This window comes from Hyperoodon ampullatus, assembly GCF_949752795.1.
Source record: "Hyperoodon ampullatus genome assembly, chromosome: 1".
Classification (NCBI taxonomy): Eukaryota; Metazoa; Chordata; class Mammalia; order Artiodactyla; family Ziphiidae; genus Hyperoodon; species Hyperoodon ampullatus.
The window spans coordinates 110,449,981-110,464,576 of NC_136914.1; the positions used below are offsets into that span (position 1 = coordinate 110,449,981).

At 37.4% G+C, this 14,596-nt stretch overlaps 1 protein-coding gene across 1 annotated transcript in view; it reads left to right on the forward strand.

Annotated features, from left to right (window-relative positions):
• The window catches only part of TMEM26 (transmembrane protein 26), a gene marked incomplete at both ends in the record, with an annotated part of 42,256 nt that extends 34,170 nt beyond the window's left edge, over nucleotides 1–8,086 (forward strand). Inside the window, 2 exons of the mRNA XM_079705319.1 lie at nucleotides 4,814–4,890; nucleotides 7,662–8,086. Coding sequence (XP_079561445.1) covers nucleotides 4,814–4,890; nucleotides 7,662–8,086 — 502 coding nt within the window. The remainder of the gene's footprint in view (nucleotides 1–4,813; nucleotides 4,891–7,661) is intronic.
• Between the last annotated feature and the right edge of the window lie 6,510 nt (nucleotides 8,087–14,596).

Below are 14,596 nucleotides of genomic sequence, written 5' to 3' on the forward strand. Positions count from 1 at the left end.
TGAGGTACCACCTCACACTGGTCAGAATGGCCATCATTAAAAAGTCTACAAGTAACAAATGCTGGAGAGGGTGTGGAGAAAAGGGAACCCTCCTACACTATTGGTGGGAATGTAAGGTGGTGTAGCCACTGTGGAAAACAGTCTTGAGGTTCCTCAGAAAACTAAAAACAGAATTACCATATGATCCAGCAATCCCTCTCCTGGGCATGTATCTGGACAAAACTATAATCAAAAAGATACATGCACCCCTATGTTCATATCAGCACTATTCACAATAGCCAAGACATGGAAACAACCTGAATATCCAGAGACAGATGAATGGATAAAGAAGATGTGGTACAAATGTACACTGGAATACTACTCAGCCATAAAAAAGAACAAAATCATGCCATTTGCAGCAACATGGATGCAACTAGAGATTATCATACTGAGTGAAGTAAGTCAGAAAGAGAAACAAATACCATATGATATCACTTATATGTGGAATCTAAATTATGACACAAATGAACCTATCTATGAAGCAGAAACAGACTCACAAACATAGAGATCAGACTTATGGTTGCCAAGGTTGGGTGGGGGTGGGGTGGGAACAGCCCTTAGCTGTTCTAAGAGCTTTATATGTTTAACATATTTAAACAATATATTTAATAAAAATTATCACATAAAATCCAATAGCTATTATTACTGTCATCCTCACATTTGGGATTAGTAGATGCAAACTATTATATACAGAATGGATGAACAACAGGTTCTACTGTATAGCACAGGAAACTATATTCAATGTCCTGGGATAAACCGTAACGGAAAAGAATATAAAAAAGAATGTATATTTATGTATAACTGAGTCATTTTGCTGTATAGCAGAAATTAACACATTTTAAATCAACTATACTTTAATTTAAAAATTAGCAATTTATGACTTTATTTTTACTTTTCACCCAATAGTTGTGGTGCACTGATTTACCAAATGCCAGTCTTTTATCCTCCTAGTTTTCCAAGCAGAGAAGTGATACTCATATAATTATACTTCAAATGATCTTTTGTCTCTATATGAATAGAGCCCATTGTCTGCTTACATGCTTCTCAGTTGACATTTATGAAGACAGATTACACATGAGAAAATGGGGCAAGACAAGTTGGGGAGACAATTACACAACAGAGACAATGCTGGAGAAATTCACTCCAAAATGCCTTCACAAATTTGGAGTGTTTGCCATTTAAGCTCAGTGACGTATTTATATTCCAGCGTTTAACCTTCCTGGGTAAATTTTACTGTCTGAATTAATAATACAAATTTGTCTGCTCCAAAGATTTTCTGGCCATCTTTTCCAAAGTTATTTTTGATAACTTTAGTAATAGGTTTCTCAACACCCACATTCTCCCACATTTTGTGTGTTCAGATAATAATACTTGTGAATGCAAAAGACATATATTTGGTATTAGAGGGTTAGAGTTTGACTTACTTAGGGCTAAGGTCAGTTTATTATTTATCCCTGTTTTGTATCATAATAAAATTAAAACACAAAGAGTTTAAGAAATATGTTCACATAATAAAAATAAAAATACTATTACTACTACTAACAGTAGTAGTGGATAATATTGATTTATCTCTCGCTGTGTTCCAAGCACTGTTCTAAGGGTTTTAGTTGAGATAAGTTATTTAGTCTTTACAACACCACCATGAGGTAGATACTGTCATTACCACGATATTATAAGCTGAACAATGGCAGGCAAGAGAATGCAAAAGTCTCAAGGTTACGTGGTAAAAAATAATAATACTTAACTTGTGGTAGTATACCATGCTTAGTCTTTATCCAGTGCTGTTCTAAGAGCTTTATATGTTTAACATATTTAAACAATATATTTAATAAAAATTATCATATAAAATCCAATAGCTATTATTACTGTCATCCTCACATTGAAGGTGGGTAAACTAAAGCACACAGGTATTAAATTACTTGTTCATATTCGTGTAGCTGGTAAATGATTAGTCTGGGACTGGAAGCCCACATCCTGTCTCTCTGGTGAGGGTTAGAGCTGGTATTTGAACTCTGGCAACTTAGCACCAGAGCTCATGCTTTACCACTTTTTTCTGCTGCCTTGCAGACAAATTGCACATGAGTTTTTCGCAGAATTACTGAAGTTTGAGATGAGAAGAAACTTCAAAAGTGACCATCTATTGAGAAACCTATTTTACATCTGTTACAAAATCCTCTCCAAAAATTTCTCAAGTTTTTGTCCAGACTTTCTTTGAAAACTTTCACTAATAGAGAATATACTAACCCCAGGGGCAACGTGTTCTATTTTGAATTAATATTATTAGAAAGTACTTTCCTCTATTGTGATGAAATTTGGATTCTTACAGGTGCAGCTCAAATCCTCTGAACCTGAATTGGCCCTCTGAAGTCATAAGAAATAAGTTTAATTCCTTCTCCCCATGATAACCCTTTAAATGTATGAAATAAAGTTTTAAAGCAGTCTTCTCTAGTTTTTAGTTCCTTGAACTATGCCGTGTCTAACATGGCTCTGAGTCCTCGCACCATCCTAGTCTCTCTTTTTTGGACCAAAAATGTTTTCAGTGTTCCTCCTAAAACATGAAGAACAACACATAATATGTCAGATACACTCTGAATATTGTAGAATAGAGCAGGGCTAAAACTTTCCATTTCCTTCATGGAAATACTATCATGGAAAGGTTAAAAAGATGGATGCTGAAATCACTGGCCAAATAGAGATAATAAGTGTACGTACTTTGTCAAGCTGGTATGAGGATTAAGTGTGATTGCAGAGTTAAACACTTAGAAAACTGCCTGGCACATAGTATGAGCTCAGAAACTGCAGGCAAGATTATTTTAAAATTCAGGCACTTATTGAAGGTCTACTATATAGAGACATTGACTTTGCAAAGAGGGAAAAGTTATAGACTGCATTCCCTAGGCATTTTCACTTAAAATTCTAGACTTTAAACTTCTCGGGAAGAGACCTATGATTGCATTTGATTTTGGAAAATCATAAATCATGTCGCACTGTGGACTCATAATTAGATAACAGGAAGGGGAAATCCTTGAGCCTTTTTAATGGCTGCTGCTGTGAAGTGCTACGTCTTCCATCCTATTCTAGGTCACCCAGTTACATCCTGTCAAGATCTTTGGGGATCCTGATTATGTCTTCTGGGGTATTGGTTTCTCATCCAGCCCCCAATGTCATATGTGCATTATGAGAAGCCTTCCATCAATGTTGGCAACCAATTCAGTGATGAAATGTGAAGTAGAACAGAATCAAAGGCAGAGCCTGCAGCGACCCTTGGAGAGCTCCCTTTACAAATCCCTGAGTCATTTACACAGTTAGGAATCCACCTAACTGTACTCACACTCAGAACATTTCTTAATCTTGCTAATAAGAACATTATGGGAGGCTTTTTTCATAAGCCTTGTTTAAATCCAGTGTCTATTATTATGTATGTATCATTATTTGCTTAGTAATCCTAACTCTATTTAAAAAAAGGGAGGGGGGAGAGAGAGAAAATAATCTTAGCTGAGTGCTGTTGTTCCCAGGTAACCTGTGCTGATTCCTAGTAATTACTGTCATCTTCAATAAGGGCTCTCAGAAATCTTTCAAATAATCAGTTATATAATCTAACTAGGGATTAAGAGTATATGTGCCTTTACAGTTGAAGATACACTTCTGCTTCATTTTGAAAGTTAAGACTTCATTTTTTTGTCACCAACCTTCTCTTAACCATTAACTGCCAGGAGAGATAATGATGGCTTAGAAATCTCATTTACAAATTCAGAGTTTTTAAGATCTAATTTTTCAGGGCCTCAATACTCGAAGCATTTAAAGATATCCCTTACAATCACCTCATTGAGTTTGGTTTCAGTTACTCTTCCCTGATGTTTTTCTATCCCTCTCCATTCTGGAAATCCCCCTTGACAGAGAAGTTGGCAATAAAATCTGTTATTACACCACTAACCTCAAATTGATAATTTCCTTTGGGTTTTTGCTGTAAAAAAGTGACTTTGAGACTTCTTTCGGATCCTTTGCGTTTTTGTAACCTCTCTCCTTTCTGACTTTAGTCTTCAAGACCATTTTCCTAGGTCTATGACATTTGTATTTCTTCCAAGTACAGATCCTTTGATTATTCGTTCAGCAATTCCTTCCACAAATATTTGTTGAGTGACTGTTATTTGCCAGGCACTGTTATAGGCACTGGGGGAATCCAATGGTGAATGAAACAATCACATTTTTGATTTACATCCTAGTGTCCAATGTATATCTTTGATTATTGGATTTATCTTCCTACTTTTTTTTCAGCTGAGGATAACTTTCTTTTACATGCTAAGCTCTTAATTGTTGAGCCTCATCTAGCCCTTTTGAGATGTACTTTTAAGCTAGAGTCTTGGGATCTTGGAACAATTTTCACTTTCCCTCCTTGAGATTTCTTGAAATCAGTCCTCTGAATTTCCAGGTTAATGTCTAACTTTTGCCCTAGCATTTCCCTCCCATAATGTTTCCATGATTCTGTAAAACTAAATACAGCAATATAGGACCAAGAGGCTTTGCCATAATTCACACAGATGTTGGCACATGTGGGAGTTGGGTTTTAAGTCCCAGATTTTTTTAAACTTCTTTTTCATTATTCCATTTTAATCATGCATGAATTTTTCATGGATATCTTATATCACCAAGATATTCTGACAACTCTCAAGAGGTTTATTAGGATATAGTCAAATATGAGAACAAAAAGAGACAAGATTTTTCTGCATGTGTTCGTATTTTTCATCACTAATTTAAAATTTTGTCTGCATTCTAGGAATAGCCCTGCTCTGGTCTATGCCATCCTTGTTATATGGACCTGGAGCATGCTGCAGTTTCCACTTGACCTGGCAGGTAAGTGTCTGATGTTTGCTCAAAGAAACAGAAAATTACAGCTCTTGATTATGAACTGCAGTGAAACTAAGGAAGCATTTGAGAGGATTATCACTTTTTTTTTAATCACTTCGATATCTCAGTGTTAGTTCCAGTGCAGTTTAGAAGAAAACTAGGTTGAAACTTAGGAAAGCCATGATCCACTCTGGTACAGGGTGAGCCTGACACAATTAAGTTGATAAGAGCACAGCTTTATGTTCATTTCATACAGTGGTTCCATCACTTGCAATTTGTAAAAGCTTCTGCAAATTAGTTAACACATCAGTGCCTCAGTTTTTCATCCATGCAATGGGGATGATAATTATTGTAGTGAGGACTGAGGGTTCTTGTGATGACAAAAATAAGACATAGTTTGTAGCAATTGCTTCAGCACACTTACTGGCATATAAATGTTATCTCCTGATTTTTTAAGGGGCCATTTTCATTCCTTTGTCAGACCCTTGTATTAGAACTTCAAAGGGAATAAGAGCAGTTTCAGGGCCACATGGGAAATTAGATTTTTCCTCAGTATTGGCTCTTATACTCCCAGTGGGCTTATTTTAATAAAGACGTAAACCCCCAAGACTTTGCAAGAAGTAAACGGTTTTCTGGGCATTTCATACTGATGATCTAGAGCTGCATTATCCAGTACAGTACCCACTAGCCACATGTGGCTATTTAGATTAAAATTAATTAAAATTAAATAAAATTTAATGTTCACTTCCTCAGTCACACTAGCCTGCTCCGTGGCTGTATACGGCTATGATGTCAGACTGCACAGATATAGAACGTTTTTCCTAACACAGATGGTTCCATTGGAATGCATTGACCTGGAGTTATCCCATAACTTCTAGGAGCCCTGGAATTTTGATTTGGAAATTCTCCTGGATGCCACTTCACTCTGAAGAAATTCTAGGATTGAATAGTTACATTTTCCTGAAGACTGACTCCTTTCTTATGGTACCCTACCTGATGGCCTCAGGGTTAGAATTCATCTTTGTACAGAGATATTTAATTTTTTTCTGCATCTTTTTTTTGGTCCACTTCGATAGGCCCAGAGGTTTTAAAGGCCATTTTAGACCTTAGCATCCACTTTGCAAAACAAAATTGTCAACAGAAGGAAAGAGTGGCTGTGGCTTTTTGGAAATGCCCCAAACCTAATTACTAGTTAATAATTGCAAACAAATGCATGCCAATAACACGCACACACGCGCACACACACACACACACACACACACACACACACACACACACAGATTTTGTCGTAATGTGCCCCAGAAGGTACTCTATACCATTCATCAGCTGGTGTCCTCTGAGGCACCTTCAGTTTAGTTGTCAAATAATACTTTTAGGAGGTCCTCTGGGAGCCATTTCCCAACCCTAACTTCTTAGGAACGGGGACTATTGATCTTACATTGGTTTTTCTTTTGTCATTCCCTCTGCTGGTCCTCACCCTCCCATATCTTGTGGTTTACCGCCTTGCTTAGAAAATTTTTATTTAAGAAAGAAATTCTGTAAACTTTCAGGGGTGATAATGTTATGCAGCTGTTTGAAAAACAAAGACCAAATGTTACTTCTGACTAAATCACTGTTGTATTTTCCAACAAACGGTACATTATGTGCACCCATACCAAAGCAGCTTCGTAATATTTGCAGGCTACAGTAGACGAAGGCATTCTTTGCTTGAAAACTCCAAATGGAAGTCTTCATTATTATAAAAGGATTATTTTCTGCCCTTGACCCTGAATTAAATTTACATTTTAGAAATTAAAACAAAGAAGGTTCATTTGTTGATTGGACCTCCTTTTGTTCAACTGGAAAATCAGTAATTATATCCAGTCTTTCTTGTAAACTGTGAAACAAAACCATAAGGAATTAGACAAAATAAAATAACAATGGCATTTATTTGGGCTTTCTTTCCCCACCCCTGCTAGAGAAATATGTTTAACGTGACTTCAGTTTGAATGTGAAGATAAGGGCTTGAATTTTCACAACACAATTTACATAGAGGGCCAAGTGAGTCAACCAGTAAATAGGCAGGTACCAAAGAGAGGATGCCGACAGCTCTGGGCCACCGACACTCTGTTTCATCTCCCAAATTTAGCAGCCAGGTAAGTCATGAATTATCCTCAGGGAAAGACAGTGAGAAAGGAGAGGTGCCAGGGGTGTTAGTCTAATGGAAACAAAAACAGTCAGGGAATAGGGGCCCCTCTCCTCAAAGCTGTCATTGTTCTCCAGTTTTCAAAGGAGGAAACTGAGGTCCAGGCAGCCTAAGTAACTTGGCCTGCATCTCGCTGTTAGAAAATGAGGAAGCCAGGAGAGGAAGCCAGGCTCCTTGACTTGAGGCTGAGAGCACCCTGCTGTGCTGCCTTCCTACTCTGCAGACTTCAAAGACAGACAGGGCGGCTTCTTCTGCTCTTCATCCTTTCTAGCCTAGTTAATTGTGCTTTCCCCAGTGTGAGTGAGGACTTGAAGATGAGCTGATTTTTTTTTTCGTGGATAGAAACTAGAGGCTGGCTTTTTTTCATGTGTTTCATTGGACTTATAACAGATGATCCATTTTGAATATAAAATGACCAAGGATGTAAAATGGCAGGGTGGTTACACTTGTTTCCCTCCAGAATGAAATTACAGAATCACTCCCGTTGTGAACGAGCGCAACCCCCATGGTTGATGACTTGTCCCCGCTTCACTCTGTCTTACTTTTCTGCATTTCAGAGAGCTACGGTAACTGGTCTCTCTTGCGTTTTCAGTACAGCATGTTGTGTGCCCTGTGTCTATGACAACAAGGGGGTTCCCCAGCCGGTTCTTTTGCCAATACAGTGCCGACCTGTGGAACATTGGAATCAGCATCTTCATACAAGACGGTCCCTTCCTTGTTGTGCGACTCATACTGATGACCTATTTCAAAGTGATCAACCAGATGCTGGTGTTCTTTGCTGCCAAGAATTTCCTGGTGGTGGTGTTACAGCTCTACCGCCTGGTGGTGTTGGCCTTGGTTGTCCATGCTTCCTTGCGAAGTCAGCAAGAACGCCTGAAAGGAGAGCACAGACGCCCAGGTGTACCTGCTGAGAGTGGGGTCTCACCTGGGGCCTGGGCAGGTGGTTTGAAGGAGGGCTTGGCTATTCCTTTACAGGCCTTGCCGGTCACCTCTGACGACTCTCCCCTGACCCCATAGTTAGTCACCGAGAGCAGCATGCCGCCAGAAGGCTTGACTTTCCAGTTCCTACAGACAGAATCTTCTCTCTCTCTCTCTTTTATTTTTAACCTTGGCATATAATAATTTTCAAAAGAACAACATAAAAAGTGATCTTAAACCAAAGCCGAGGAACTTCTTTTTCAACGGAATGAAAAGAACTTTGATTAGTGGCTGTCGCTACAACGTCTGTGTGATGGCATCAGATGCTACAGTTGTTCAACCGCTAAGTGATTTGTTTGTCTTGAACTGTTTGAAAAGCTGTGGACAGGGTTACAGTGACACATGCCCTCAAGACATTTAATGCAGACAAACTGTCCTGGCTGTTACCTGAGAATAGAGAAGCTTTGAACTTTGGCTCTATTGTCAGACTATCTCATCTGATCTTTCCTGCAATGTCCCTCTGACATCAAAAAATGTACATTCAGTGAATGCAGAATAAATGAAGGGAAAAGTGCCTTTAAAATTACCTCACTGTGGGCTGGAAGCAGTGAAAATCTCTGCCCAGCTGCCATAGCATCAAGAGCCCTATTCATCGCTGCACAGACCTTCCCAGGAAAAATCATTTTCCTGGGCTGCTGTAGTCTTCTGTCATGGCGCATATGCTCTTACGGAAGTGTTACTGCTTTGGCTTGGGTGCTGCAAAATTCACAGCAAGCCGTTCTGGTTACGGATCTATTGGTTGAGAGGCAGGAAATACTTGTAATGCTAGCAAAGTCACAATTTCCATTCTAAACATGATTTGCAGTATTCGTTAGCATTTTCCTTAACTCCACTTCACCATTTTCTATATTGCCAAGTCGAATTGTGTGGGTTGATGCAAGAAAGCACTGCAGCAGTGACTAAAGGTGTTTCAGGCCCTTTGAGTGTTACCATAGTCGCTGGTGTCTGCCAGCTGTCAAGGTAGCTCCTCTGAACTGCCACATCTGGAGCCGGCCTTTGGTCTCAGGGAAGATGTTGGTGATGGAGACTTGCATTAGCCCTACTCACGGCCAACAGCCCTGGATTAGTGATGGGGATCAGAAAATGCCCCAGCATCATGGAAATCAGGAAATGCGCTTTTCTTCCCTGCATTACAACCGCATTTCCCAAGTACTGAAATAGCCATACGTTCCCTTGATATGCCTCTGTACTTTCCAGATGGAGGCGATTCAGAACCTTTTAAAATGATTTTTTGCTTTTAAAGGTACAGTGTGAAAATCTACCTGGCTTTATAGCAGTAATTATGTAAAGCAAACAGCTCCAAAACTGTTCCTTTAGGGCTCAAAGCAAAATTCTTCCTTGTTATGCTCAGGAATTGAAAGGAACATTAAAGATAAGGCAGGGTATGACCTTAAATTGGGTGTGACCTACCGACAACCAATTGGGAAAATTTCAACTATAAATCTGTGTGAGAGGGTATCTGTTCAAACAATTTAATAAAGAGTTGCATAGGCAAACTCTGTTTTTATACAGAAAAGTTACTGTTTTCCAATTAATAGCTTCTCCAGTGCCTGATTGTGTTTCTATTTCTTTCTTTTTCTTCCTTGTGTTTCTAATTTTAACAATATGATGGTTGTAAAATTACACATGAAGCTAATGGAATACATTTATAATTTTTCATAATAATTTTATGAAAGTTAAGATCAGGAAATTATATTTATATAAAGAACTTGACAACTTTTAAGGGCATGCTATTGAGAACGCTTAGCAACTGAAAGCAAAATAATAACTGCTATTTATAAAGACGCCTCAGCAGAATCTGTTTTTATGTTGACTGTCTTATGTTGAATGTTTTCCTCTACAACATGTATGTGCTGCTTATTCTTGCAGATTTGCTCCTGGGCATACTTTTTATGTTCCAATTTTTTTCTTCCAGCCAAACAAATATTGGGCCTCTAAAAATAGATAAAGTATAAAGTAGTATGGCTGTTACAAGGATATTTTTTAAATGTTTTCAAATCCAAGACTGGGCCTGGCTCTGTGAATGAGTTTCTAGTATTTAAGCATTTTGCAATTAGCACTCCTCTAAAGGCCTGGGAAATAGAAAGTTCAGAGTCTAGCTTTACTATAGTGCCAGGAAGGCAAAGAGCGCCCAAGACCATCTCAGCAAGTGCTGGTGGCAAAACAGACATGTGCTTTGCAAGGTTTTCCAGGAAAATCTGCTAAGGACAGCATTTGTTAACCTCACTGCCAGGACTGCCACTCTCTTGGACCCTTTTCATAGCCGAAAAAAAAAAATCTATATTCATTTAGTTTATTGAAAAATAAAACCTAAGTCCAGGTTGTATGCCTAGGACCCCTGATGAAAAGTTCAAAATCGATTCAGTTAATTGTATGTTTTTATTGTAGATTGCTAAATATTGTAATGTTTGAAAACATCCAAGTGTCTGCTATAAAGTGCCCTGGACAGTAGTTACTTCCCAGAGGCTGACATTCTGGGACTGGCTTCTATTTTACCTGTAATAACATAATGGACTTAGATCATCTATATAATGCGATGCAGGCCATACCTCTCTACCAGCCTCCACAGACACAGAACATGCATATCCCCAACCACTGAAGAAAGTGGCTTATTTGTGGTTGCTGGTGCTATTGTTATCATTATTGTTACTGTTGTTATTTAATTGCTTGATTAAAGCTCAATCAAATGTGCTTCCTAAAAACCTATCATTCCATTTGTGAGAAAACACAGTGTGCATGTTTTAGTGATGCTGTGTAGAAACACACCTCATAACTATCTTGTGGGCTTTCTTTACTTACTAGAGGAGTCTCCGAGGACATGACTTGACACTGCAAGATTAGTGAACTGTCTTTCTCTCTTTTTTTTTTTTTTTTTTTTTGCGGTACGCGGGCCTCTTACTGCTGTGGCCTCTCCCGTTGTGGGGCACAGGCCCCGGACGCGCAGGCTCAGCGGCCATGGCTCACGGGCCCAGCCGCTCCGCAGCATGTGGGATCCTCCCGGACCAGGGCATAAACCCGTGTCCCCTGCATCGGCAGGCAGACTCTCAACCGCTGCGCCACCAGGGAAGCCCCTGTCTTTCTCTTTGACTACTGTGTTAATTTTTATTTAAACTGGAACAGATAACATAAGAAAATGGAAATTTTTATTGGCCAGTAACATTCTTTCTAATCTTCCAAAATGAAGATTGTTACACAAATTCATCAATTGGCTCTGTTGTAGTTCCACTAACATGTAGTAGCACTTCAGGCCTTTTAAGACCAAAAAGATGTGGCCAATAACGATCAGAATTCACTATCATAATATTAACTGTTAACTTGTTATTTCATGGACTTTTCAAAGCCCTGGGAAGGCATGCATTTCAGTGTACGTTTTAGGATTTCCATACAGGTTTCAGAGATCCACACTGACTCTTATTTTTGGCATTCGACCTCAATGGCTCAATCACCTCTCCTGTTAAAAGAGAGAAAGGATTGCATAGGGCCATGTCCACCTTCACTCTACTCCAGTGCCAGGAATGTGACATACATGCTGACGTACATCTAGAGCCTGAGAGATGTAAATGAAAAATCAAACTGTCTAGAATTATAAGAACAGAAGAGACTGTTACTTTTCTTCCTCTAATTTCAGACTTCGCTTTTTACTTAATGGACATTCTGATCCACTCTCAGAAACATCTGATTTGGGGTTAAACTAGGCAGCTGGACGATGTTTATGGCTTTGAGGCTTAAATAACTTTCTATATGATGGGAGTAACTCTAAACAATGTTTGAATAATCAGCTCCTGCAGTCTTATATTTCATGGGTGTCCATTCTCTGAATCTTTCTTACAAAAGTATTTTATAAGAAAATTTTCTGTGAATTATTTATATTTATACTATTTTGCTATGAATGACATTTGTATTATATACATTAAATAGTTTGTGTACAACTTTATCTTAATGTCTGTTTTTTGCCTGCATTTCCTGTCTTTGTTCTCTACTGTAATTCAGTTTATTTATTTTTTAAGCTCTGGTTTAAAAAGAAAACTGATCTACTTAGAATATGACTAAAGTGGCATTTCAAACTAGTGAGGAAAGACTGACCAATTTTATAAATGATGTTGGGATATTTGGCAAACCATCTGGAAAAAATGAAGTTAGATTTTTGTCTCATGCAATACATAGAGATAAATTCCAGATGGATGGAAGATCTAAGTGTAAAAGTGAAAACTATAAAATATTAGAAGAAAATATGGAATATCTCGTTAGCATTTGGGGAGTGGGAAATATCTTCCAAAGCAAGATATAAACCCCAGAAGCTATGAAAGAAAAGAATGACACATTTTCTTATGTAAAGATTTAAAATTTCGAAATGGCAAAAGGTATCAGGAATACATCACTATTATCTACTTTTCTGGAGAAAGGTGTCAGTGCGCTCAGACAAGAGAAATGAGAGGTAAAGAAATTAGGAAGGAGGAGCGAAATTTATCGCTTACTTCTAGAAGACTGAGTCTTGAATATGCAGGAAAAGCATAGGAAAACCTAAGAAACTATTACAAATAATCTGAAATCACACAATAATCAATAGCTTTTCTATACACAAACCAACATCACATAGAATATATATCTGAATAAGAGATTTCCATTATAATACGAACTAGCATCATAAACTACATAGGAATAAACTGAATAAGAAATGTGCAAGATTTGTGTGAAGAAAACTTTAAAATGATTTTGAGGACCATCAACGAATAATTTAACAAATAGAAATACATATTCTACTGGGGAGTGGTAAGAAGCCTTGATATTTTAAAAAGTATCAATTTCTCCTAAACTGATCTATAAATTTAATACCATCTCCATAATGAATCAAGATTTTAATTTTTAATGACTACACAAGCTGATTCTAAAGATATTATGAAAGAATAGCCAGAAAATACTAAAAGGAAGAAAAAAATTAGAGAGTGCTTTCAGCATGTTTAAACATATTAAAGAGCTACAATAAGCAAGAGAATCTGATTCTGTCAAGAAGAAAAATGGAACAGAATAAGGTCAAGAAATAAATTGAAATACATAAGGATTTTGATACATGGTAAATCATGGGGCTGGAATTGATAGACTATTATAAGTGGTTTCAGGTCTGAAAAATATCAAACTGGATCCCTACTTCAATCTTTGTATCCAAAACATTTCCAGATGGATCAAAGAATTAAACATTAAAAATAAAAAACACAGAGAACTTTGCTTTTACAATTGCAATGGTGAGAATGTTTTCAAAGCAAGATATAAAACTAGTAACCGTAATACATTTCAACTTGTAAAACTAAACATTTTACATCTTAAAAATACTATAAATCAATTCAAAAGTTGAACAATGAACATGGTAAATATTTTTGCAACAAATGTAACAAAGCATTAGTTTTCAGAGCAAACAGTACTTACAAATAATAAGAAAAAAAATACCCACTGGAAAAAGGAGCAGAAGAGGTTATATATATGATTTACTGAAAAAGATATAGTTAAGAAAATGGAAATCAAACCACAATGAAATACCATTTTTCAAATCCAGACTAAACCACAAGATACCATTTTTCAATTAGCAGGTTGGCAATGATCCAAAAAACTTTTAGAATGCTGTATTAAAGGGGATCAAGGGAAGCGGGCATACTTATTCATTGGTGGTGAGGATGTAAATTGGAACAATCCTTTGGAAGACAGTTTGGCAATATCAGTCAGAATTAAAGGTACATTTATCATTTGACCCAGCAATTCAACTTCTAAGAATGTAGCCTGCAGATAAATGTGTGCAAAAATATGTATACAAGCCTGTTCAGAGCAGTATTTTCTCAGTATTTTCTACAATAGCAGCATACTCTCCATCAATAGGGTCATTATTAAATTAGGGAACATCTATACTCCATAATACTATGTAGCTTTTAAAGAGACTGGAGTAGGTCCATAAATGCTGATAAGGAACAATCACTTAGATACTTTATTACATCAAAGTAAGGGAGAAAACCATGAGGTGAGCATGTCACTCTTTTTATAAATGTTATCCATGCCTTGTCCGGTGGCTAGGAATAGAGGAAATGATGCTCGAATTCCCAATGATCATGGACAGTCCCACATTTTTTTTTACCTTAATGCTTTCTATAATTTGAAAGTTTTAAGTATGCGTTACTTTTGTAATTTTAAAGACAATTATTAACAAAAAGAAATCTCACCAACTTATAGAGCCTGCTGCTATGCACAGATACTCTAATATCATTTTGCAAATAAAGGAAAAGCACACCATTCTTTTTCACCCAAGAAGATAAAAGACTTTGCCATTATAACTAAGGATGCTTTAGATAAATCAAAGGTTTAAAACATATCAAATTCTGCTTGCCTTACGAAGTGTTAAACCTTAGGAAATGAAATAATGAATAGATCTAAAAGAACCTGGAAAAATCAAACTGACCAAAATGATTCATTGGGTCTTGATGAACACCATGGAGACCACTTTACAAGAGCCAGCCTGACACTTTCACACTCCACAGAGTGTGAAAACCATAGAGGAAGACAAACCAT